Below are 26,653 nucleotides of genomic sequence, written 5' to 3' on the forward strand. Positions count from 1 at the left end.
ACGAGTCACAAACAGATATAACACAACGAGTCACAAACAGATATAACACAACGAGTCACAACCAGACCGTTATAACACAACGCGTTACAACCAGATATAACACAATGAGTAACTACCAGACCGTTATAACACAACGAGTAACAACCAGACCGTTATAACACAACGAGTCACAACCAGATATAACACAACGAGTCACAACCAAACCGTTATAACACAACGAGTAACAACCAGACCGTTACAACAGAATGAGTCACAACCAGATATAACAGAACGAGTCACAACCAGATATAACACAACGAGTCACAACTAGATATAACACGAGTCACAACCAGACCGTTATGTCACAACCAGACCGTTATAACACAACGAGTCACACCCCAGATATAACACAACGAATCACAACCAGACCGTTATAACACAACGAGTCACAACCAGACCGTTATAACACAACATGCTCAGGTCTGCCAGCTTCAACAGTATTCACTAAGCAGATGTATTTAGCATTCATATTCATGAAGGGTTTGATATCATTTAAATGGTATAAATAAATTAAAACAAAGTCATTGTAAGTTAGTGAGCAAGCCAGCAGTGGAAACCATATATGGATAAATAAATTAAATAGATAGATATTAATGGATTTATATGAACTAGTTTGCTTAAACTTTTTAATAAATGTTGAAAATAATGCACAGATGTGTAATAGCTAGCTAAATGTAATATGGATGCATGGTTGAACTCCATGGCGGTATAAAGGTTATAAACAGGTTAACCTAACCCTAACCCTAGATTATACCAGGAACACTTTTCAAGTAAAGATTGCAATCTTCTGGGATGTTTAAGAAGTGATCACAGCTGGTTTAAAGAAGTGATCACACCAGATCAGAATTGGTTTAAGAAGTGATCACAGCTGGTTTAAAGAAGTGGTCACAGCTGGTTTAAGAGGTGATCACACCTGGTTTAAAGAAGTTAACACCAGAGCACAGCTGGTTTAATAAGTGATCACAGCTGGTCTAAAGAAGTGATCACAGCTGGTTTAAGAAGCGATCACAGTTTGTTTAAAGAAGTGATCACAGCTCATTTTAGAAGTGATCACACCTGGTTTAAGAGGTGATCACACCTGGTTTAAATAAGTGATCACACCAGAGCACAGCTAGTTTAAAGAAGTGATCACAGCTGGTTTAAGAAGTGATCACAGCTGGTTTAAAGAAGTGCTCACAGCTGGTTTAAATAAGTGATCACAGCTGGTTTAAGAGGTGATCACACCTGGTTTAAAGAAGTGATCACACCAGAGCACAGCTGGTTTAAAGAAGTGATCACAGCTGGTTTAATCAGTGATCACAGCTGGTCTAAAGAAGTGATCACAGCTGGTTTAAGAAGTGATCACAGTTTGTTTAAAGAAGTGATCACAGCTCATTTTAGAAGTGATCACACCTGGTTTAAGAGGTGATCACATATTGTTTAAAGAAGTGATCACATCAGAGCACAGCTGGTTTGAAGAAGTGATCACAGCTGGTTTAAGAAGTGATCACAGCTGGTTTAAATAAGTGGTCACAGCTGGTTTAAGAGGTGATCACACCTGGTTTAAAGAAGTTAAAACCGGAGCACAGCTGGTTTAAAGAAGTGATCACAGCTGGTTTAATAAGTGATCACAGCTGGTCTAAAGAAGTGATCACAGCTCATTTTAGAAGTGATCACACCTGGTTTAAGAGGTGATCACACCTGGTTTAAAGAAGTGATCACACCAGAGCACAGCTGGTTTAAAGAAGTGCTCACAGCTGGTTTAAATAAGTGATCACAGCTGGTTTAAGAGGTGATCACACCTGGTTTAAAGAAGTGATCACATCAGAGCACAGCTGGTTTGAAGAAGTGATCACAGCTGGTTTAAGAAGTGATCACAGCTGGTTTAAAGAAGTGCTCACAGCTGGTTTAAATAAGTGATCACAGCTGGTTTAAGAGGTGATCACACCTGGTTTAAAGAAGTGATCACATCAGAGCACAGCTGGTTTGAAGAAGTGATCACAGCTGGTTTAAGAAGTGATCACAGCTGGTTTAAAGAAGTGATCACAGCTGGTTTAAATAAGTGGTCACAGTTGGTTTAAGAGGTGATCACACCTGGTTTAAAGAAGTTAACACCAGAGCACAGCTGGTTTAAAGAAGTGATCACAGCTGGTTTAATAAGTGATCACAGCTGTTCTAAAGAAGTGATCACAGCTGGTTTAAGAAGCGATCACAGTTTGTTTAAAGAAGTGATCACAGCTCATTTTAGAAGTGATCACACCTGGTTTAAGAGGTGATCACACCTGGTTTAAAGAAGTGATCACACCAGAGCACAGCTGGTTTAAAGAAGTGATCACAGCTGGTTTAAGAAGTGATCACAGCTGGTTTAAGAAGTGATCACATCTGGTTTAAATAAGTGGTCACAGCTGGTTTAAGAGGTGATCACACCTGGTTTAAAGAAATGATCACACCAGAGCACAGCTGGTTTAAAGAAGTGATCACAGCTGGTTTAATAAGTGATCACAGCTGGTCTAAAGAAGTGATCACAGCTGGTTTAAGAAGCGATCACAGTTTGTTTAAAGAAGTGATCACAACTCATTTTAGAAGTGATCACACCTGGTTTAAGAGGTGATCACACCTGGTTTAAAGAAGTGATCACACCAGAGCACAGCTGGTTTAAAGAAGTGATCACAGCTGGTTTAAGAAGTGATCACAGCTGGTTTAAAGAAGTGATCACAGCTGGTTTAAGAAGTGATCACAGCTGGTCTAAAGAAGTGATCAAAGCTGGTTTAAGAAGTGATCACAGCTTGTTTAATGAAGTGATCACAGCTCATTTAAGAAGTGATCACACCTGGTTTAAGAGGTGATCACACCTGGTTTAAAGAAGTGATCACACCAGAGCACAGCTGGTTTAAAGAAGTGATCACAGCTGGTTTAAGAAGTGATCACAGCTGGTTTAAGAAGTGATCACACCTGGTTTAAGAAGTGATCACACCTGGTCTAAAGTGGAGGTGGACTAAAGGTGTGTTTCCTGCCAGACGTCCAAAGAGACCCTGCCCCCTGGTGGCTCCAGCCATGACGGCGGCCTTCCTGGACGAGAACCTTCCTGATGGAACCCGACTGCGTCCCGGGACCAAGTTCATCAAGTACTGGAAGATGAGGAACACTGGAGCGGTCTGCTGGAGCGCCGACACCAAGGTACTGGAGGAAAAGCACAAACAAAAAAGTCCAACAACTAAGAAGTAGTAGGCTGTTTAATTTAATTATCCTAAAAACCCAGAGTCAAGTGCAAAACAAGTTGAAACCGGAGCCGGCAAAAAAAAAGGACACTCAAAAAAAGTCCCTTCAAAATAAAACCACAGGATTTATTTTTTTGACCGACTGAAAATGGGTCGCGAACCACCAGTTGAGAATCACTGTTCTAAGGCATCAGGGTTGGATGTATTTCTCTATGGGTTCATCACTATGAGTGGCAGCTTTCACAGTCATTTGACCCGTTGTTCACACAGGTATTGATGTAAAGAGTTATTCTGCAGTGACAGGACGTAGCCTGGATAAATGATCACGTGTTCTCCCTGCAGCTGAAGTTCATGTGGGGGAACCTGGCGGTCGGTTCTGGGGACCGATGGAGGGAAGTGTCTGTTCCCTTCCTCCAGCCAGGGCAGGTCAGGAAGTCTTCCTTTACACCTTATGAAAGTACCCTTAACGCATCTTCTCCCTGGTCGTCTCTTTGTAGCTCTGCATCCTGTGTTGCTGCTCTGTGTCATTTAAGATTTACTGTATGCTTTGTATTGTCATTGTTAGTTTAAATACTACATTTACTCACTTTTTACTGTTTACACCCAGATTTCACTCAATGTTTGCTCAAGTCCTGGCTGCACTGGTCAGGATGTGAGTGACCCCTGCAGCCACCCACCCCTCTGTGGTAACCCTCTCTGTGATACAGGTGGGCATCGTGAGCGTGGCACTGTGCGCCCCGGCAGTGGAGGGCTCCTACACCTCCCACTGGCGCCTGGCCCACGGCGGGGAGCAGTTCGGGCCCCGGGTCTGGTGCAGCATCGTGGTGGACGCTCTGGCCCCGGCACCCATGATGGCTGACGGGATCCTGGTGTCGCCGTGTGTCACGCCGCAGGTACACCAAAGGGTGATGAGTGAAGGGATGTGAATGCGTATGTGAATAACTCAACATGATCTCACCTGTGATCGTCTGGAATACACAACATCCTTCAAACTCTGGACCATGACGGTTCAGCGGAGGAGGTGGAGCCTGGAACTCTTCTCCGCTGCTGTGGATGATCAGAAAGAACACTGATCTATGAATACACACTGTTCTGTCCACTGTCACACTGAAAAGGTTTGACTCGTCTGCAGGGTAAGAACCCAGCGGCGAAGGATGGGAAAGCCTATGCAGCGCGGGAGCCGCCACTGATGTCGGTGGACCAAGAGGAGTACTACATCCCGTCTGTGGACCTGCTCACGGCACAGGTAACACCTATCTGTACTCTCTACTCTACACTCTCTACACACTCTACTCTGTACTTTCTACTCTGTAATCTCTACTCTACACTCTATACACACTCTACTCTACACTCTCTACTCTGTACTCCCTACTCTACACTCTCTACACACTCTACTCTGTACTCTCTACTCTACACACTCTACTCTACACACTCTATTCTGTACTCTCTACTCTACACACTCTACTCTACACACTCTACTCTGTACTCTCTACTCTACACACTCTACTCTGTACTCTCCACTCTACACACTCTACTCTGTACTCTCTACTCTACAATCTCTACACACTCTACTCTCTACTCTACACTCTCTACTCTGTACTCTCTACTTTACACTCTCTACTCTATACTCTCTACTCTACACTCTCTACTCTGTACTCTCTACTCTACACTCTCTATTTTACACACTCTACTCTGTACTCTCTACTCTACACACTCTACTCTGTTCTCTCTACTCTACACTCTCTACACACTCTACTCTGTACTCTCTACTTTACACTCTCTACACACTCTACTGTGTGCTCTCTACTCTGTACTCTCTACTCTACACTCTCTACTCTCTACTCTACACTCTCTACTCTACACACTCTACTCTGTACTCTCTACTCTACACTCTCTACACACTCTACTCACAAGTAAAAGTAGTTATGATGCAGATTGGCCCTTCTCAGAATGATGTGTATATTATATTGTGTTACTGGATTGTAATCAGCTGCATCAGTGTGGAAGGATCCCTTAAAGACACAGCTCACCTTTCCTCTTACCTGTAGATCAGCGTTGAGATAACGGAGAGCTTAATGGAACCAGACGGCTCTGTTTGTTATCAGGATGTAACGGTACATGAGCCACTGCCCTTTATTAAGCTTTGTCCAATGTGGAATGAAATTCATTTCACGACAAAATGATGCTTCAACCCTTCTGGTTGCAAGTAAAGGCTGATTGACCACTGCATTGACATTACAGTGTATGTATTGTGAAGTTTTAAATAGTGTCAGCCGTAAGACAACGAGCACATTAACAGAACATTCTGAGGACTTTCCTCTCTCTTTGCTTCAGACTTCAAAGCCCAAGTCCTAATCAACAGAAACCCAGAGATGCTCAACATTACCATTACAACTAAACAGACATAGCAAATCATCACAGAGAGGCTGAAACCAGAACCTGTTAGGAGTCCTCTCTGGATGAATGGATGAATGACTCATCATAGTGCTTTTGAGAGAACTCTCAATAAGTCGGGAATGCAGCTGCGATGTCCTTTAACCCCAAGGTCTCCTGACTCCTGAACACACAAGCAGCTCAAAGGCATTGACTAGCTGTCTGTTCATCTCTCAGGATCTGCTATCTTTCGAGCTGTTGGACATAAACATCGTGCAGGAGCTGGAGAGTGTCCCCAACAACACCCCTGCTGGTAAGAAGACTTCCTGTCCTTCCAGTTGCTGCTGGTTGGTAATGAGGGAGCTGGTGTCCAGAAGGCATACTTTGTGTATCAAGGATGCAGACGCTGATATTGTAGTGACCAGTGTTGGGGTAGTTACATGACAGTGTCATTACAAAGGCAAAGCTGTTCAGTGTAGTGACTGTAAGTGTTGTTCAGTGTAAGTGTTGTTCAGTGTAAGTGTTGTTCAGTGTAAGGTGTTGTTCAGTGTAAGGTGTTGTTCAGTGTAAGTGTTGTTCAGTGTAAGGTGTTGTGACTGGAGACTGACTGACCTTCTCCTCCATGCAGACATGACGCCCTGCATGTCCCCTCGGCCTCAAGATGGCTGCCTGCAGGACAGGGCCAGTCCTTCCCTGGCTCTCATCCAGGAGGAGACAGAAGCAGGTAAGAGCATCATGGGTACAGGAATTTTCTATGCAAAGGTTTTGTTGATGAGTTGGTAAATGAAAGACAATCTAAATGGAGCAATGAAATACAGCTGAGTAACAGCTTGAGGCTCAGAACACGTCCAGGTGTTTCTGTAGGACTGTCATGTGAAGTCTGTACTTATCAAACAGATATACTCACACCTAATACAAAGAACCATGATACCGCTCACCTGTTCTACATCCATCTGCTTTCGATAAATAGACTCTATTAATGCCCCAGAGCGCCATATATGGTCAACACTTCCCTTTTAAGTCCATCACCCTTGAGAGGTTAAGAGGTTAAGGGTACTGCAAACAAGGTGCAGATTAAAACACCTACCATCTACCATGAAGGTACCACCTGTCCATCAGGACTAATTAACATTCACACTGATGGGAGGAGCTACCATGAAGGTACCACCTGTCCATCAGGACTAACTAACATTCATACACTGATGGGAGGAGCTACCATGAAGGTACCACCTGTCTATCAGGACTAACTAACATTCACACTGATGGGAGGAGCTACCATGAAGGTACCACCTGTCCATCAGGACTAACTAACATTCACACTGATGGGAGGAGCTACCATGAAGGTACCACCTATCCATCAGGTGGTGCCTTCATGGTAGCTCCTCCCATCAGCTGGTGGTACATGTGTCTGTGTGTCTACTGGGAAGTGTTGGTGCTCATGGTCAGCAGTGGCTCTGATGTCTGCAGAAGAGGAACAGGTGAAGCCGGTCCCTGATCCGCCTCACATACTTACTGTGTCCACTTGTTCCTGGTCCTCAGGTGTCCCTCAGGGGGCGGGGCCTGGAGCGGAGGGAGGCGGAGTCCCGGCTCAGGAGGAAGGGGAGGACGACATCAGCGGGGCTCAGTTTGTTTGCGAGACTGTGATTCGCTCGATGACCCTGGAGGAGGCCCCTGACCACGCCCCCCTGAGAGGGGCCCGCACAGCGCCAGGTAAACCAGGGTCTGAAGTAGATTACTGTGCTTTTACTTTGTTGAAAGTGAACAAATTAATCCAGCATTGTGAGAATGTACAGGTTTTCCAAACATAAATCATTTTGGAACGTTGAACATTGTTTTACTTTAGTTTCCTCGATGCTCCCTCACTTCAGGGCGAGCGAGAATAGTGTGTCTGCCTCATCTGGTGCTCCAGCAGAAACAATCCTCTTTTTTTCTTTTGTTTTGTTGTTAAAAAGCAATTCTCAATTTTCACATTATCACTAATTTTTCAAAACTCTTAAACATATAATTATTTTTGAGGATTGTGTTGCAGAATGTGTGCTAAGCCTTTACACTCCTCTCTGACCCGTTTTCAGTGTATTTCTGTGATAATGTAACGCGACACCATCTGCTCTGGTACAAGACGTCAGACAGGGAGGAAAACAAATCACTCAACGGTTACTTTAATTCACCAAGTAGTCCAGCAACCTATCTACTATTTATGAAATGAAATCGCACACATTGGATCTCCTCCCCAGGAAGAAGCAGGAATATGAATGATCTGTGAGTGTTCAACAGCTGGAGAAATGCACCAAAGCCCCAGAACAGGGCATTGTACATACATATAACACAGGGCTCTCAAGTTTTTAAGACAGGTAAGAGTGACATATCTTCCTTATTATTATTATTAGCTTCATTTTCATTGGTTGCTGGATTACATTTCACCCAGATACAACAGATACGTTTTTCTGATTGGCTATTCGTGTAGCCCATTTCTTTTTTTTGATTGGCTGATGAGTCCAGGGGATTCGGGGGAGACGTGCTTGATTCCTCCATGGTGAGGGCAGCGCGACCAGGTCATGTTTGCGCGCTGCGGCACATTAAATAACCTAGAGTTTTTTTTCAGCGTGAGAAATACGATGTGTGGCGAGAGGGCGTGACTTAAGACCGAAATGCGTGACAGTCACGCTCAATGCGTGACACTTGAGAGCCCTGAAAACATGTTCCAACAATGCAGTCCACCAGACCCTTAAAGCAGCATGCTAGTAGCTGACAGACAGCCAAGGCTTCTTCCTCTCCAACTCTTCCCTAAATTATTTTATGATATGGCCATTTAAATCCACTGTCGGTCCTCTAGTTTTGGGTACGTTTTTTACCATTTGGGTGAGTTGTTTACCATTTGGGTGAGTTTTAAAACGAGTAAGTGAAGGTAAGATCAAAGCTATCCAGTATCACGGCTGGTGAAAGAACTCTGAATGTATGATAAGTCACGCAGGACCGTGTCTTTAAAAGTTATGTTCAATTGTGAAATGTCCTCTCAGAAAGTAAAGGCAGCACAAATCAGATTCACTCCTCCGTTCTTACCTTTCACAATAAAAGCCCTAGACATACAATATTTGCAGATGAGTTTTTTGTATTTTCGCTACAAATCAATGTTGAAAACCCTTGTGTGTGCAGTTAGATAGATAGATAGATAGATAGATGGATAGATAGATAGATATATAGATAGATAGATAGATAGATAGATGGATGGATGGATGGATGGATGGATGGATGGATGGATGGATGGATGGATGGATGGATGGATGGATGGATAGATAGATAGATAGATAGATAGATAGATAGATAGATAGATAGATAGATAGATAGATAGATAGATACTTTATTGATCCCCGAGGGGAAATGTGTTTGTCACAGTAGCAGCAACTTACATATGAGACACAACAAATACAAATACAATAAAAAATATCAGAAAAAATGTAGTCAAAATAAAAAATATCACAAATGCAAAATACCCAATATATACATTTACATTTCATTTAGTTGACGCTTTTATCCAAAGTGACTTACAATAAGTGCATTCCACCATGAGTACAAACTCAGAACAGCAAGAATCAAGAAAGTACAATTTCAACTAGAAATTGCATTTCCTGCTGAAAATGCGTTGGAATGCAAAAAGCTGAAGCTTAAAGCTTAAATATTTGAAAATATAGCTGAATATAGCTGAAAATAGCAGAATATAGCTGAATTTATCTGAATATAGCTGAATATAAGAAATATGAAATTATAGAATAATAGCTGAAGGTTTTGTCAACATTTGAACATTTAAAATGTGTCTGTAGCTGACGGTATGCAGATCCTGTACGCTTTTGAAGTTGAAAAGGATTTGAAGATTTCCTCCATCTGATCACATTCATTTTAATTTTCATGAAAAGCTTAATATTTCAAGTCAGAAATATGAAAAGGTCATTGCCATCGTGTCCTTAAGGAGCTGAACATTTTAATAGCCGCACAGTTTCTGTAGCTGAATATATGAAGGAGGAGAAGAGACTCAAAATGTGTACGGAAGAAATAGAAGATATAAAAGTTGAACGAGAGAGGTATAGAAAGAGAGCGAGAGAGAGTGAAACAGAAGAGAGAGAAAGAAAGACAAAAGAGGGAGAGAGGGGTTTAGAACGAGAGAGGTATAGAAAGAGAGGGAGGGAAAGAGAGACAGATAGACAGAGAGGGACAGCACAGAGAGTGACGGGGGGAAAGAAAGAGCGAGAGAGAGGAGGAAAGACAGAGCGGGAGAGAGAAAGAAAGAGAGAGAAATAGAAGATATAAAAGTTGAACGAGAGGTATAGAAAGAGAGAGGGAGAGTGAAACAGAAGAGAGAGAAAGAAAGACAAAGAGAAAGAGAGAGGGGTATAGAACGAGAGAGGTATAGAAAGAGAGGGAGAGAAAGAAAGACAGACAGAGAGAGGGAGGACAGAGAAGAAGAGAGAGAGAGAGGGGGGAGAGACAGAGCAGGAGAGAAAAAAGAGAGAGGGAGGGGTGGAGAGAGACATATGGGGTGACAGACAGAGCAGGAGAGAGTGAGAAAGAAAGAGAGGGAGGATGGAGAGAGACAGAGAGAGAATAAGTGAGTTGTTATAGGGAGGAACTACAGAGAGGGTTGGTAGCATGTTAAGAAGCTAACATGATGGGACATATGACCAAGGGGAATGTAGATATGAATATACCATACACTCAACACCCATAGTGCATTGCACTCTTGGAAAAGAGAATCATTTAATTTTCACAGAATACAGCTGAGAGTGCAGGGGGCGCTATTTATCTGACAGGGTACAAATGTTCAGTCACGGTTTCACATATATAAAATTACACCAGCAAACTGAATGCTGGGTAAACTCCGCCCACTTATCACGCGCGCGGCCGTCCACGCCGTTTCTCCACCAACAGCTGCAGTGTGCGGTGATTAGTTCAAACTGAAAACACCTGTGACATGACTGAGAGACTGTTGTTTGATCTCCATAGACTCCAGTGCATTTGTCTTTCTCATAAAAAGCTTCATATCTCAATAACTTCGAAGGCAAGACACCAAAATAAGGATATTTTCTGAGAGATAAGACTCTTGCGAACGCGTCGATGTTGTTTGTGGGTTTCTAGGCTACATGATGTGTCTGTAGTCGCAATTTCTAAGTCGGGTACTGTGAGAAATATGTTCAAATCCTGGGAGGTGGTGGGAAATGAGGTCCGGGATCCAGTTGTAGCTATAGTAAAATTATATTTAATAAAAAATGATAGACAGCTTATGCTACCGCACGGGCCCTTTAAAATCCACGGCGCACTTCAGGACACCGGTCCGAACAGTCCGCTGAGCAGAGTTGAAAGAGACCGAGCGCTCGCGCACCAGTTAGTTTTCAACTCATTCGCGGGACTGGGTCCTTCCTGTTAGTTTATTGTTTTATTACCTTTCTAAACATATTACTGGCCCTGCCGTTGGGGGCGGAAATAAACTACTTCTTCTTTCGTCTTCTTCTTCTTCTTCTCCTAAAAGGGTAGTGTCCATTGTCTCAAAAAGTCAATATTCGGCTCCGCCCCCTCAGGCAAACAAGAGAACTACACTCCTTATAGCACTAGTCAATATATCATGCAGCATGCAGTATTTGTCTAGCATTCATTCACACATCAATCATTCTTGAGTTATAAAAGTGACCTTCATATGCATACAATTACAAATCCCTCATAATAATATCCCTTATTAATTATCATATTTCATGCATTGTAATTTACACACAAACAACTCATTTTCTATAGATGTGCAAGTCACATGTGACAAACTAAGCTTAAAAAACACTACAATTCCCTCTCTTTATACTATTCTATAGTATAAACATCTGTAACAACTCTTTATTCATCTCCCACAGTACATACATCTTAATACTGTGGAAGAAAAAATTCCATTCCCTCTCTAAACCGTATAAAATATACGGTTTCAAAACGCAATATATCAATGTGGTTCTATTCATCACACAGGCAAAAAATCTTAAAATCAGGAACATTTATGTGTCTTCTACGTCTGCATATCTGTCTACGTGTGTGTGTGATTCTAATGTTCTCGGGGGTGTTGGTGCATGTCTCACTATGCATGTCATGTAAGTCCTGAAACCCTTCGCTCCTCTTCAGACATCTCCAATTTTAGTCCCTCCTTACAACCGGTCACACTCGCACTCCTCCATCGTCTCCCTCCGATCTCTGTCGACTCGTCCATCTGACTCCATGTTTCTTGCTCCCACCATCTCCAGTTCCGGCAGTCTCCATCTCCAGTTATCTCGAAAAAAGATCAGAACAACAGGTGGTTCAAACACTGTATCATGATCATTTAAACTCAAACCTCAGTGTGTTGTTCTATTACTAAAGTTGTATGATACTCCCTCATACTACCTGCTCCCAGTGGGTTGCAGCTCTCTGATGTGACACCCGGAGTCTCTGGTCTGACGGTGAAGCCTTCTCGTAATGGAGGTCGGTGATGAAGTGACGGGTGTGGCTGTGGAAAGAACTTAGACGCACGGAGAGGTCTCCGAGCTGGACTTCGCTTCACAGGATATCATTTTATAATACTCTGGGGTTTGGGGTGAATGGAACAAGGTAACACCTGATCTCTGCTCTTCCACTTCCACCTCAGAAACCATCAGCGGCATTATCAACCGCTGGTCCTCCCTGGTCCTCCCTGGTCAGAGCTTGTTCTTAAACAGCCCAAGCATGCATCTGAACCCCTCAGGATCATTTTCAGGGTTTAGTGCAAACGGCACCGTTGCCAACTGCAGCCATCCCCTCCTGGTCAGATTCGCCCTCAGCGGTTGGTCCTGCTGCACAGGATCTCTGGCTCAGGGAATCAATCACTTCTCACAGTTCCTTTCTCATCATTTCCCAACCCTAAAAAATATGCACAAGTGTTTCTCAATGCTGTCAGTAGTACTATGTGTCAAACGATATTACTTGGTATTTGGCGTGGCCTCTCTGGAGGGCGTGTGAAGCCTTTGCAACGACTCCAAACGGCCCTATTCCATTGTCCACTTTAACCCCAAATCATTTGTTGACCCGTGTGTTTATGCTAAAATGTGTCATGTGGTGTATAATATTACACAATATGAACTCAGCGCAAGAGAGCTCATCATATCACAATTAATATTTACAACATCATATCAAACCTCTTCTTTGCAAACACTCAACTTTACCAGTCACCTGGTTCCACTGATGACACGTTATCATCAGCTGGTGTCTGGTTGGCTCCTGTAAGACAAAAAACTCAAACCCGATTGGTTAATTTAAAAAATCTCCCCAGAGTTTGATCGCTCGATATTTTAGCCAATTCAGACTTCATCATCTGATTCGCTCTCTCGACTACCCTGGAATGGTGGGTAATAGTCTGCTCCGTGTGACTATGCAATTTCTAAATATGTCCCTCTCTTGTACGTGTTTGAATGCAAAATGTGTGTGCATGTGCCATTGTCAGACCTCATCATTCTTGGAAAACTGTCTCAGTATCAGCCACTTGACGACTGACTGTCTCTTCTTTCCTGCAGGGGGATAACTAACAGTGTTAATCACCGTTAGAATATGTCATGACTTTAACATAAATTTGAATAAAATTGGAAAGACTTGGTTGATGGTGCAGAGCTTCTCTTCAGCAATCTTTAGCCCAATGTCCACTTTCCCCACAGTTATAACAGCCTTCATCATTCTTCTTATTGTCTTGTACCTTCTGCCTTTTTCCCTTCAGAGCTTTGGCCACTGCTTCATCAATCTGGATGGCTAGGTCACTCATAGCAGCCATCTGTTTCTGCACTTTTGGCCCATTCTTCGCAGCCTCGGTGTCTTTCTCTGCTATTGTCATTTTCAGCAGTCTCCTTGTCATCTTCTGGTCACCTGCACTCTCTTCTACCTCTTCGTCATTGTACTGGTAATTGTGGTGGGTGATATGTTCTCCCCACAGCTTCATTGAGGCAGTTCTGATGCCCACTGTCCCTCTCATTTTCTGCCTTATTGGGGCTGGGAGACCTTGCACTACAGCATTCATCCATAATCTCAGGCAAGTCTCATCTTTGGCGTGTCTTGCGCCCGTAGATAGTTCCCATTCTTCAGCAGCTCGTCTCAGGTACACCATTGCTTCTTCTTTTGGCTTGGCTGTCTGTCAAATGTTGGCACCCCGCCTTTCTCTGTACCTCCTGCAAGTCCCCCAGGCTGGAGCACTGCACAAGGATGGCTCTCAGGTCTCCTACTGCCAAGGGGGTTCCGGTGGTGGCTGCATTCAATGCTTTAATCCAGGGAGTTCCTCCTTTCGCCAGGGGAGGCAGCTTGTCAATGATGTACTTCACATCCTTGGGGTTATATGGTTTGTATTGTTTTACACCATTATTCAAAGTCAGAATTGGGGCCTGCAAGTGGTGACGTTGATCTTCCTCTCCTTCGACCTCCTCTTCTTCTTGCTCACTTGACGACTGCCTTTCCTGATAATTATTTTTCTCCTGGCGTCTCAGTCTTGTAGCTTGCTGCTCTCGCCTGCACCATAAATCTGGAACAGCTAGTTGGCCAACAAAATCAAAGGTTGTTGGGCTCTTGAATTGAGGTGAAGGGGGGCGTGAAGCATCTTGGTGTTTTGGTCTGGCTCCTGCTTTCTCCTCAGCTATGACCCCTGTAGCTGAAGCCACACTTAATAATAATAATAAGTTGAATAAAGAAGACAATAACAATAGTTGGACTGCTGAAGCATTCCAACTAATAAAGAAGCCAATAACAATAGTTGGACTGCTGAAGCATTCCAACTAATAATAATAATAATAAGTTGAATAAAAAAGACAATAACAATAGTTAAACTGCTGAAGCATTCCAACTAATAAAGTTAAACTACAAAGTGCATATACAACAAAACAAAACAGTAAAGCGCAATCATTTAGGAGATGAAACAATAAACATCTATATTTGGTTCTTGTGTTCATCTCCAGCTTCTTTTCAGATTGTAGTTGTTTACTCTGTTTACAAGTATAACTACAGTATTTAACAGTGGACTTCCTGTTTGCCCCCAGTGGTGCGTCTGGCTGCTCAGGGCGGCTCCTCCTCCTCCTCCTCCTGTGTGAAGAGTAAAACAGTGAAATCTGAAGAGAGCGCCTCTAGAAGCCTCCTGAAAGCCCCGGCCACGCTCATGGCTTCCCTCCTGCCGCTGAAAGCCTCCCTGTCGGCTCCACCCTATGTGGCCTCAACCCTGGGACCTGGACCTGGACCTGGACCCAGCTCAGCCCCGACCCCGCTCATTGCTCCGCCCAGGTCCTCGCTGCAGGAGCACAGCAGCCCAGGTACAGCAGAACACATGCAGGATGAGCTGAGAGCATCTGACCTCACAGCATACAGCAGTCTGATGGACACGCGCCTGAAGAGCAGGAGCGACTGTATTTAGGACCAACTAATGCCCAACTAATGCCCAACTGATGCCCAACTGATGCCCAACTAATGCCCAACTGATGCCCAACTGATGCCCAACTGATTCAATTCAATTCAGTTTATTTTGTACAGCCTAACATCACAAATACAAGTTTGCCTCGGAGGGCTTTACAATCTGTACACATGACATCCCTGTCCCGGGACCTCACAACGGATCAGGAAAAACTCCCCCAAAAAGATAGTAAAAACCCTTTCACAGGGAAAAAAAGTGGAAGAAACCTGAGGGAGAGCAACAGAGGAGGATCCCTCTCCCCGGATGGACAGGGGGAGGACCACAGTCCTTCCCCTGGTTCCAGGCAGCCACGAATCCATGGAGAAAAAAAAAATGCTCAACTAATGTCCAACTGATGCCCAACTAATGCCCAACTAATGCCCAACTGATGCCCAACTGATGCCCAACTAATGCCCAACTGAGCATGTTGAGTTATTGGAGATGTTTGGATTACACAAATCAGAATCGGTCCGACAGCCACAATATAAACCTCTAATAGAACAATACTACAAATATTACTGTAGCCAGATGTGTGTCTGCAACTGGGCAGAAATACAGCATTGAACAGAATCAATAGACATGCTTTTGATTCTGTTCAACGCATAAATGAAGATTTAGTGCCTTCAACCACTTGGAATTGTCATTTTTATTGTCTCTATGAATTTGACATTGTGTCAACTCTGTCAGGTAGTTGATGATATGAAAGCGCAGCTGGCTGATCCGTCTATAGGGCAGCAAACATGCTCGTTAATAAAGTCTAAAGTTTATAATAACTAGGACTGAGTGGTTTCCTCCTCGGCTGGAGAAGTGAAGGAGTCGTTGTGATCTCACCCACTGCCGTCTCTATGACACCAGTTAGTGGAAGTGAGCTTATTTGGACTGCGGAGGAGTGATGTTGTGATGCAGTCCAACCTGTCAATCACCTGTAGCCCCGCCCTAAAGTGTACCCTGTCAATCACCTGTAGCCCCGCCCTAAAGCATCACCTGTCAATCACCTTGTAGCCCCGCCCTAAAGCGTTCCCTGTCAATCACCTTTAACCCCGCCCTAAAGCGTACCCTGTCAATCACCTGTAGCCCCGCCCTAAAGCATCACCTGTCAATCACCTTGTAGCCCCGCCCTAAAGAGTCCCCTGCTTTAAGGTCTGTTTCACTCTAAATGTCCATAATTTACTAAATGACCATCATGCTATATTGAAGAAGACTTAAACTAGAGACTGAGACATGAACTTTAAATATCTTTAGAGAACCTAATCGCCTGTGTAATTATCAGGTTGTGTTTATGAGCTGTAAATATTCAGTCTGCACTAAACGTAGTGTTTCTACCTCTCAGGAAACCATAAGTACACATACAAGATGTAAGACCAATATATTCAGAAGGGATGAGCGTTTTGCTTTTATACAAATTTGTTTGAAAGTCCGAAACACAAATAACGCTTTGATCTGTTTAAAAACTCAAACGCAGTCGTTTGGTGAAGGGGACATAATGATAATGACTTATGAACACCTGAACGGTAGGAATGGAGCTGCCAGGATGAGACCTCTGACAGGAGCAACGCTGTTCATACAGCTCACTCTACTCATAGTAGATATCTTCAGTTCATAAAGCTCACTCTACTCATAGTAGATATCTTCAGTTCATACAGCTCACTCTACTCATAGTAGATATCTTCAGTTCATACAGCTCACTCTACTCATAGTAGATATCTTCAGTTCATACAGCTCACTCTGCTCATAGTAGATATCTTCAGTTCATACAGCTCACTCTGCTCATAGTAGATATCTTCAGTTCATACAGCTCACTCTGCTCATAGTAGATATCTTCAGTTCATACAGCTCACTCTACTCATAGTAAATATCTTCAGTTCATTTCAGTAATGACAACAGAAACAATACAAAGGGGAACTGCATTTAATTTCTGAAAATATGGAAGAGAACATTGACTATTTGGCTGACTCAGCTAATCCGCCCCATTAATTCTGACTGATCCACCTCAACACGTCTAAGTAAGAGCTGCAGACTCAAGGGTCCATAAAACCTATTTAAAGGACCTTCACTTAACCTTGGGCTGTCTAGGAAAACCAGTCCACATGGGTCACCTCTACTGGTCCACTGTAACCATCAGACCAGTCCACATGTGTCACCTCTACTGGTCCACTGTAGTCATCAGACCAGTCCACATGGTTCACCTCTACTGGTCCACTCTAACCATCAGACCAGTCCACATGGTCCACCTCTACTGGTCCACTGTAATCACCAGTCCACATGGGTCACCTCTATTGGTCCACTGTAATCACCAGTCCACATGGGTCACCTCTACTGGTCCACTGTAGTCATCAGACCAGTCCACATGGTCCACCTCTACTGGTCCACTGTAGTCATTAGACCAGTCCACATGGGTCACCTCTACTGGTCCACTGTAACCATCAGACCAGTCCACATGGTCCACCTCTACTGGTCCACTGTAGTCATCAGACCAGTCCACGTGGTCCACCTCTACTGGTCCACTGTAGTCATCAGCAGGAACAGTTTGATCAAGCTGCTAAACTCCTGAGAACTGGTCAAAATAACTCTGCTCTTTAATAATCTTCACTTATAGGCCTTCATTCCTTCTGATAGAATGAAGACATGAAGTTACATCTACAGCTCTCCATCATCTTATCTCACCTTTGTTTGCTTCAGCTGTTCAACTTATCCTCACTCAACAATATGATATTTCATCCATTCATTATTTGTGCGTTTTCCTTCTGAAGCCAGCAGCACAGGAAACAACTCACAGGTTTAGTCAACAGAACTACTGACGTCGGTTGAGGAGTAGATTGTGTTTTGGGTTCAAGTGAAAAGTAACTTATGATGACGTCACTGCTCCTAAACACGGTCAATTCCGTTCAGCGGTTGCAAAAAGCTAAGATGGCGACAGCCGATATCCACGATGGCCGTCGGCCAAAATGCCGAACCAGAGGCTTCATTACGTCCACTTCGTATAAACGTCTACGGCAAAACCCTACTTGAATGGTCGTGTAGTAAACACACATGAGTATTTAATATTGACTTCAGGCTTTTACGAGGAGACCTACATGCTCTGGTCGTGATATTAATGACCACGACAGTTCGGCTGAGAGTAACCAGTAAAGTTGATCACTGAACTGGGGACGCCATGTGAATTGCTCATTAGTTTTTAAAACTCAATAACCTGTAAACTCTGAGTCTATGTCATGATGTTTGACGTTCTGTACCACAGATAATGTAGTTGGAAGCATCTAGTGACTTATTTGCTCATCATTTCTCGCTGGTGGAAGGTCACCTGCTATGTTTCTCCACCAAAAACACACCTGGCCACTACATATGGGATTGTACTCATGAATAGCACATGGATGTGGAAGTCAGTCACCAGTAGTTTAGGGTCTAGAGCCTGTATGGCCTGTGAAACTCAGCACTTTGGTTCATCCCAATCCCAAGGTGAGGAAGCCCACATGGAGAACCCCCGTGTGAAGAAGAAGGGAGGGGAGAAGAGAGACGGGACGCGGAGTCGCTCCTCCTCCACCTCCTCGGAGGATTACATCATCATCCTCCCGGACTGCTTTGACACCAGTCGGCCACTGGGGGAGTCCATGTACAGGTGCGTGACTCAAATACATGATTACAGGCGCTGTGTCTGAACAGCCAGCAGACAGTGAGAAGATATTCACTTGATTCAGAATCACAGACTGTGTCCTCTCAGAATGTAAAGTACATGATTAAAAGGATTATAAGGCCTGTCGTTCTGTGTGTGGTCAAAGTCTGTCCCTAGTGTTTTTTCCCATACTAGACTTTAATTGGCCCGTGTTTCTGACCGTGAGTATCCCTGCATTGGGCATGTGGCTCAACTACTGTATGTCCTGGCAGGTGTTTTGCTCCCAAAAAGCTCAGTTACGATTGTTAATTGTTTGTATGAGCGGTTCTCCAGAGAGCTGTGAGCAGCAACACCAACGGGCATTTGGTGTTTTGAACGGGCACTCGATTTAAAAATGCATGTGACCACTGGAGGGTGTGTGATGTCACATGCCTTTAATTCCCCATTGCAGCTCTGCGTTGTCCCAGCCTGGGGACATCCCAGCCCAGACCCCCTCAGACATAGGACCCCCCTTTCCAGACCAACCGGGCAGTTCCCCCCCAGAGGGGGAGCTCGGTGAGGCGGCGCCGGGGACCGCCATGCCGGGCGCCAGCAGCGCCAACGACATGCTGTGTACTTCTCAGACGTTGGACGACGAGCCTCTGACACCTGAAGTGGTGGCACCGCCTCACACCATCCTCACACCGAGGTCAGTATGCAGGGAGGGATACGCTTACAACTGCGGGCCTCAGCAGGCCAATATTGGTGTTGTGTATTGATGAGGTAGAGTTTGTTCACTTTATTCAGACACGAATACCTTCGCCATGTTCACTGAGTGTCCAAAAAGCACGAGTACTCATTACAACTGCATAACATTATTGTAGTCAATATACCACATTATTCCCCTTTTAACCCTGAGGTCCGCGTCGGCGTGGATTATGATGTTTACGAGATGTTTCTACACCATAATTTGTTGATTCAGGTGTACGTCAACATTTTTTGTGAAACTAACCAATGAACACTCAGGAAATCCCTAAGGACCTACCTACCCACCTACACTGCAAAATACACTGGCTTTCAGTCAAAGACAACAGCCTACCAACCCACCTTACACTGAAAAAAAACAAGTGTTTTTTTGCAGTGAGAGAGACCTCAGATCAGCTGTTCAGTTACGCAACACACAACCATGTGCTGGTAAAGAGTACATAGTACACAAATACATACATAGTACATAGTGCACACATACATACACAGTACATAGTGCACACATACATACAGAGTACATAGTACACACATACATACATAGTACACAAATACATACAGAGTACATAGTGCACACATACATACATAGTACATAGTGCACACATACATACAGAGTACATAGTACACACATACATACATAGTGCACACATACATACAGAGTACATAGTGCACACGTACATGCAGAGTACATAGTGCACACATACATACAGAGTACATAGTGCACACATACATGCAGAGTACATAGTGCACACATACATACAGAGTACATAGTACACACATAGATACAGAGTACATAGTACACACATAGATACAGAGTACATATGTTGTTCTTGTTCTGAAAACTGAAACTGAAGCTTGGTCTGTAGTATGAAGTCATTCCTCAGTCAAGTATCTTAGTCTCTCTCTCATTTTGGTGAAAGTAGTGACAGACAATACTTCTACTCTACTACTACTCTTCTACTAAAAATATAATATATTCCACTGCTTTTGGGACCCTACGACCTTTGGTAAACCAATGTCAAGCAAATATGCCCGACGAGGGCCAGTCCGGGCGGAAGAGTTCCCACCAAGGGTCCTGGCCCAACGAGCTGTACAAGCAGCATTTCATTCAACATGATAGCAAACAGTCACCAGTTTACACATCCAGCTGAAACAAAGCCACGCTAGCATTTAGTTGGAGTCGTGTTAGTGTTACCTAAGGAATGGAGGAGCAATATTCACTCTACTTTGAGCTCTGGTTTGGTCTCAAGAACATTGTTAGAAAGAAGGTCTGGCTCTCCATGCGTCATGTTCTGTTGGTGCTGTGCAGATAGTGTACAGTGAGTTCATCAGAGCTTATCACTGGAAACCAAAGCTTGATGAGACCAAATCAAAACAGGAAAGTTTCAGCCCGTAAACCTAAACAATGAGATGGAAACCGCTAGAAGGCTCTGTGGAGTTGGTGATGAATCTCTGCGTTTCATATTACAAACATTTTGTGTTAATTTAACTAATATTCATTGCCGCTTTAATGTTTAAATATTTTAAATGCATTCTTGGCATTTTAATTTATATTGATAGTGGTGTGCTTTTTAACCACTCTGCTGCCAGACACCTCAGCGCAGCTTTGATTTAGAAATGTAGTGTTTTTGTTGTTATTTGTTGCAATGGCTATAAATACTTGTACCAATACTTTGCTCTTGATGTTGTGCAGTCCAGGGAGCAGTGAAGAAACAGATGTGGACGCTGACACTTCTGGGGAAGAAGCAGAGGGCTCTGAACTGTACCAAACTGAGAATGGTGAGCACGGCGCTATACCTTTCGTTAAGCTAGAGGTTTGCTTCAAATGTGACGTGTGATTGGACCACTACCGCAGCAGCTAAACCGTAGCATTGTGGGCGGCTGTGGCTCATGGGTGGGGCGCTCATCTTGCGAGGTTCACGGTTCCATCCCTGGTCTCCCCATAGTTTGCATGGCAAAGTGTCCTTGAGCAAGACGCTGTGTTGCTCCCCGGGCGCTTCTCAGCAGCACACTACTCCTAGGGATGGGTTAAATGTCATGTATGTATGAAAAAACATGACTACGGTAATAAAGTTTAAGTTTACAGCAGGGATTGCCTGCACACGGCTCTCAACATCAGGGCTCTCAAGTTTTTAAGACAGGTAAGCGTGACATCTCTCTCTCTCTCTCCCGGACGGAGGCGGGGGGGGGGGGGATTACATTTCACCCAGATACAACAGATACGTTTTTCTGATTGGCTATTCGTGTCGCCCATCTCTTTTTATTGATTGGCTGGGGATTCGGGGGAGACGTGCTTGATTCCTCCATGGTGAGGGCAGCGCGACCAGGTCATGTTTGCGCGCTGCGGCACATTAAATAGCCTAGAGTTTTTTTTCAGCGTGAGAAATACGATGTGTGGCGGGAGGGCGTGATTTAAGACCGAAATGCGTGACAGTCACCCTCAATGCGTGACACTTGAGAGCCCTGCAAAATGGAGATGGCTGAGCCCGCGGCTAGAAGCTAACAGTGCTAACAACCCAAACAGTGCAGCGCGGCTGCGATTAGCTAGCCAGTGGGACAAAACAGCTTCAAATCACCTGATGGGAACCAAATGTCAAGATGAACATTTTCCGAAACCTAAATTAATTTGTTCACTTTACATTTTTCTCCATTCATCTAAAGGGCATTAGAAGGGTACCCGCCAAACTAACAACACCACGACGCACACAAGCGTAATCATTTGCAAGTGTAGGGAGACACAGCTCACAAAGATGATGACGTCAGGACGCACATGTCCTGTTTATTGTTATGAGCTTGCGTAAATGCAACGTAAAACACTTGTATGTACAAAAAACACAAACCTTGGTTTGTACCTTAGTTTGGATTTTCAAATGTGAAACGGCTCCAAGAGTCTTGAGCAACGCTTGCAACTCTGTGAGGCTTTACAAGGCACAGCAGCTTCAAGCGTCTTCTTGTTATTGTCACGCGGACATTTTTCATAGATGTTGAGGGGTCATGTGTTTTTTGTTGTTGTACCACAGTCTCTGGTCCTGAACAAACTCAGACAGATGATGCTGAAGTTACTGAAGACACAGAGGAGGACAACCCTGAGGACCCCAGGTCTCACACTCATACCCTTGCACACATTACAACTCAGCAGTTTGACTAAAGGAATCATAAAGTACTGCTGGCTGCATCAACATTCCTATCTTAATACATCATAAAGTACTGCTGGCTGCATCAACATTCCTATCTTAATAAATCATAACGTACTGCTGGCTGCATCAACGTTTCTAACTTACTAAATCATAATGTAGCTGCATCAACGTTCCTAGCTTAATAAATCATAAATTACTGCTAGCTGCATCAACGTTCCCAGCTTAATAAATCATAAAGTACTGCTGGCTGCATCAACGTTCATAACTTACTAAATCACAATGTGGCTACATCAACGTTCCTAGCTTAATAAATCATAAAGTACTGCTAGCTGCATCAACGTTCCTAGCTTACTAAATCATAAAGTACTGCTAGCTGCATCAACGTTCCTAGCTTAATAAATCATAAAGTACTGCTAGCTGCATCAACGTTCCTAGCTTACTAAATCATAATGTGGCTGCATCAACGTTCCTAGCTAACTAAATCATAAAGTACTGCTGGCTGCATCGACGTTCCTAGCTTATTAAATCATAATGTGGCTACATCAACGTTCCTAGCTTACTAAATCATAAAGTACTGCTATCTGCATCAACGTTCCTAGCTTATTAAATCATAAGGTACTGCTAGCTGCATCAACGTTCCTAGCTTACTAAATCACTGTGCTAGTTAATTGGTGAACTATTAGCTGGCAAACCACTAACGCGCTAGCTAGCCGTAACAGCCAAGAGGCTATTTTCATCTGTAGTCCCGAGAGGCAGCTGTTACAAACAAACCTAAAAACAGAAATAAGATTAAATATACAAGGTTATACAATATTGTGCACAAACAATGAATAGAGTGAGAATATTAAAAGACATAGTGCTAACAAGAAATGCAACACATTCAACACACAAAGCAAATACATTGAGGGATAACTAGTTAAATAGAACACAACATAAAGCAGTGTATGAAATATATCAATCACAAGACATGCAGGTAGCTGATGGTTGACCAGCAAGGTCAAGACAGACAGACAGCTGACAGACACTGACAACAGACAGCTGACAACAGACAGACAGCTGACAACAGACAGACAGCTGACAGACACTGTCAACAGACAGACACTGACAACAGACAGACAGCTGACAGACACTGACAACAGACAGCTGACAGACACTGACAACAGACAGCTGACAGACAGCTGACAACAGACAGCTGACAGACACTGACAACAGACAGCTGACAACAGACAACCGACAGACAGCTGACAGACAGCTGACAACAGACAGACAGCTGACAGCAGACAGACAGACAGACACTGACAACAGACAGACAGTAAGGAACAGTTGCGTTCTCGTGCTGACAGAGCTGGGCACTACTAACCATGTCTTGAATTGATCCTTACAAAAGGATGCTGGGTGCTTATACAATGACGTAGTGGTTCAGAGTAGTGATGCTGGCCTGAAACAGGTTCTTAAACAGGAAGTGATATGGGAAACAACCATAGAAAGCATGTTCTCAATAGTATACAGTCATTATTTCAAAAGCTTGCTAATTGTTTGTCATCACTCAGCTAGCAAGCTTGTTAGCTCTGTTCTTAACGTTATTAGCGTTCACCAATTAGCCTCCCTCATGATCTGTGTAGAGGTGCTGAATTGGAGCCAGGCCTTCACATAGCGCCACGTTAGCTTAACCTCTAATGTCGCTTCTCAGGCACCCGGGCCTCAGCAGCGGCCTGGTGAAGGGAGCGCTGTCAGTAGCTGCGTCTGCCTACAAAGCTCTGTTCACTGGACAAGGCCCCACACAGGTCAGCATGCACTTTATACCTTATACCATACCTCATATTGTTGACACATGTATGGTGCTCTTAAAGTACTACAACTAGGGGGTTACGATCAAGTTTTCTTTTGACCCTAATCCCAATAAGGCCTTCAGTATTTGATAGCTTCCAGTACCAAGGCTAAGCCGACACAACGATTCCTACTTTTGTGAATTATGGATAACGTCAGTTTAGGTCCACACTTATGCTGCGTTCACTCGCGTGAGTTTATTCGCTCAACTTTATGTGGGTAATCTGCGTCATTCGCTTCATTTGTGGTGGAAAGGGGTCGGGGCTTCTCCGTGGCTTATATCCGTAAAAACAGTTACCGTTTCCTCCATCCACCATGGAAATAACCACTAGTTCTGCTTTATACTTGTTGTGTAAACTCCACATACGTGGGAACATCAAACTCCATGGTGTCTGGGTTCATAATATTATCCGTAGTCCCACAGCAGCGTCTGAATGAAGCCGCTAGCAGCGCTACTTCAGGACCAGCAGCAGTTTGACGGCGGTGATGACGGCCGGAGCTTCTCAACGCTGATTGGCTTTCACAACTCGGCATCACGCGAATTTTTCACAAAAGTTGGAAAATTTCAACTCACGCGTTAAGGCACATTTTTGGCAACGCGTCATTGTCCGCGACCATTCGCATCTGTGCATTGACTTTGAATGCAATCTACTCGCGTGAAAAATGTGCGTCTATTGCGTATATCACGACTATATACTTTCCTGAATCCAATAGAGCAGGAAGAGCTGCTAACATTAGCCTAAACTCAGATAAAATAGATCACAGGACGGGCTTACAGCCAGTAGTCGGCACTGCACAATATACACATTGAATATGTAAGTTGTAAACGCATCACTTTCTTTTAAACGTTTTATATTTTTGCTGTGGAAACAAGATACTACCATCTTGAATCTGGCGGTACAATACGTATCATGATACATGATTCAATATTAACACGGTGATATTGCGATTTCTTAAATCTAAATTTAGAGTACTTTTAAAGTACTTTTTCCCCATCCAATCAGAACAGTAGGATCTGCATTTGCATTTATCACAGTTTCTGTAAGAGCCATCATAACACTACTTTGCAATCTGAGCCACAGTCTGCCACAAACCTTGAAATGTGAACTATTAATTTACCATCGTATAAAAAAACATATTGACTGCTTCAACATGTGGAGAAGTCCAATCTAGGCCGGTCCATCGTTACCTGGGTCCTTCATGTGTTTGTGGTTCCCACACAGCCTCCAGTGGACGCGGCCTCCGAGGACACCATGATGGCCGTGCTGGTGGAAATGGGTTTCGGGGACCGGCCGCTAAACCAGCGGCTGCTGAAGAAATACAAGTACAACCTGCTGGACGTGGTCAACGAGCTCGTTCAGATGACGGACAATGACTGGTACTCGACACGCTACTGAGAGAGAGAGATGTGGGAAGAAGAGAAAAGAAGACATAATGAGATGAAGGAGGAAGAAAGACTGGAAGAGAGAAATCCATTTCTGCTCATCTACCTTTTTTTTGCATTCCACCTTCTCCCCCATCTCTCTTCTGATTGGTCCATTCCTCTGTAAGGACACTTAAGGAGACATTCCAGATAGCTCTCTGGGATGTCCTGGAGCTTCAAACACACCGTCTGCAGTATTACTTTCAGCTTAGTCTTGATCGTGGCAGGGCAGCTGCTTTGCATCGGAATTTAATTCCTCAAGTTTTAGAGAAGCTATGTGTAGCATTTAGCATGTGTCCCACTGTAGCCTGCAAAGGGCACTGCTCTATTTCTTTTGAAAAGCCACCAGTAACAACAAGTCTGTATTTGAATGTGACACAGCATGCTAACGTAAAGCTGTACCTTCAACAACTAAACACTTCCATGCTCTAAAGTAATGCAACATATCACAGTTACTATGAGACGGAGCTCAGTGGCTAGCAGAGGTAACATCCCACATCCAGATAATCACTGTGTAAATGCTACACATAGCACATTCTGTTGTAATGCTACACATAGCACATTCTGTTGAAATGCTACACATAGCACATTCTGTTGACATGCTACACATAGCACATTCCTGAATTGAATTGAATTCCGTTGACATGCTACACATAGTGCATTCTGTTGACATGCTACACATTCTGTTGACATGCTACACATAGCACATTCTGTTGACATGCTACACATTCTGTTGACATGCTACACATAGCACATTCGGTTGACATGCTACACATAGCACATTCTGTTGACATGCTACACATCCTGTTGACATGCTACACATAGCACATTCTGTTGACATGCTACACATAGCAC

General features: G+C 43.8%; 1 protein-coding gene across 1 annotated transcript in view; it reads left to right on the plus strand.

Annotated features, from left to right (window-relative positions):
- The window catches only part of nbr1b (NBR1 autophagy cargo receptor b), a gene marked incomplete at its 5' end in the record, with an annotated part of 47,061 nt that extends 21,186 nt beyond the window's left edge, over nucleotides 1–25,875 (plus strand). Inside the window, 14 exons of the mRNA XM_079233823.1 lie at nucleotides 3,036–3,195; nucleotides 3,579–3,662; nucleotides 3,944–4,129; nucleotides 4,369–4,482; nucleotides 5,847–5,922; nucleotides 6,238–6,348; nucleotides 7,149–7,346; nucleotides 14,657–14,923; nucleotides 18,460–18,676; nucleotides 19,122–19,358; nucleotides 21,105–21,190; nucleotides 22,432–22,510; nucleotides 24,239–24,332; nucleotides 25,599–25,875. Coding sequence (XP_079089949.1) covers nucleotides 3,036–3,195; nucleotides 3,579–3,662; nucleotides 3,944–4,129; nucleotides 4,369–4,482; nucleotides 5,847–5,922; nucleotides 6,238–6,348; nucleotides 7,149–7,346; nucleotides 14,657–14,923; nucleotides 18,460–18,676; nucleotides 19,122–19,358; nucleotides 21,105–21,190; nucleotides 22,432–22,510; nucleotides 24,239–24,332; nucleotides 25,599–25,772 — 2,083 coding nt within the window. The 3' untranslated portion in view covers nucleotides 25,773–25,875. The remainder of the gene's footprint in view (nucleotides 1–3,035; nucleotides 3,196–3,578; nucleotides 3,663–3,943; nucleotides 4,130–4,368; nucleotides 4,483–5,846; nucleotides 5,923–6,237; nucleotides 6,349–7,148; nucleotides 7,347–14,656; nucleotides 14,924–18,459; nucleotides 18,677–19,121; nucleotides 19,359–21,104; nucleotides 21,191–22,431; nucleotides 22,511–24,238; nucleotides 24,333–25,598) is intronic.
- Nucleotides 25,876–26,653: the final 778 nt, after the last annotated feature.

The sequence above is a fragment of the Taurulus bubalis genome (assembly GCF_910589615.1).
Source record: "Taurulus bubalis genome assembly, chromosome: 17".
NCBI classification, from domain to species: Eukaryota; Metazoa; Chordata; class Actinopteri; order Perciformes; family Cottidae; genus Taurulus; species Taurulus bubalis.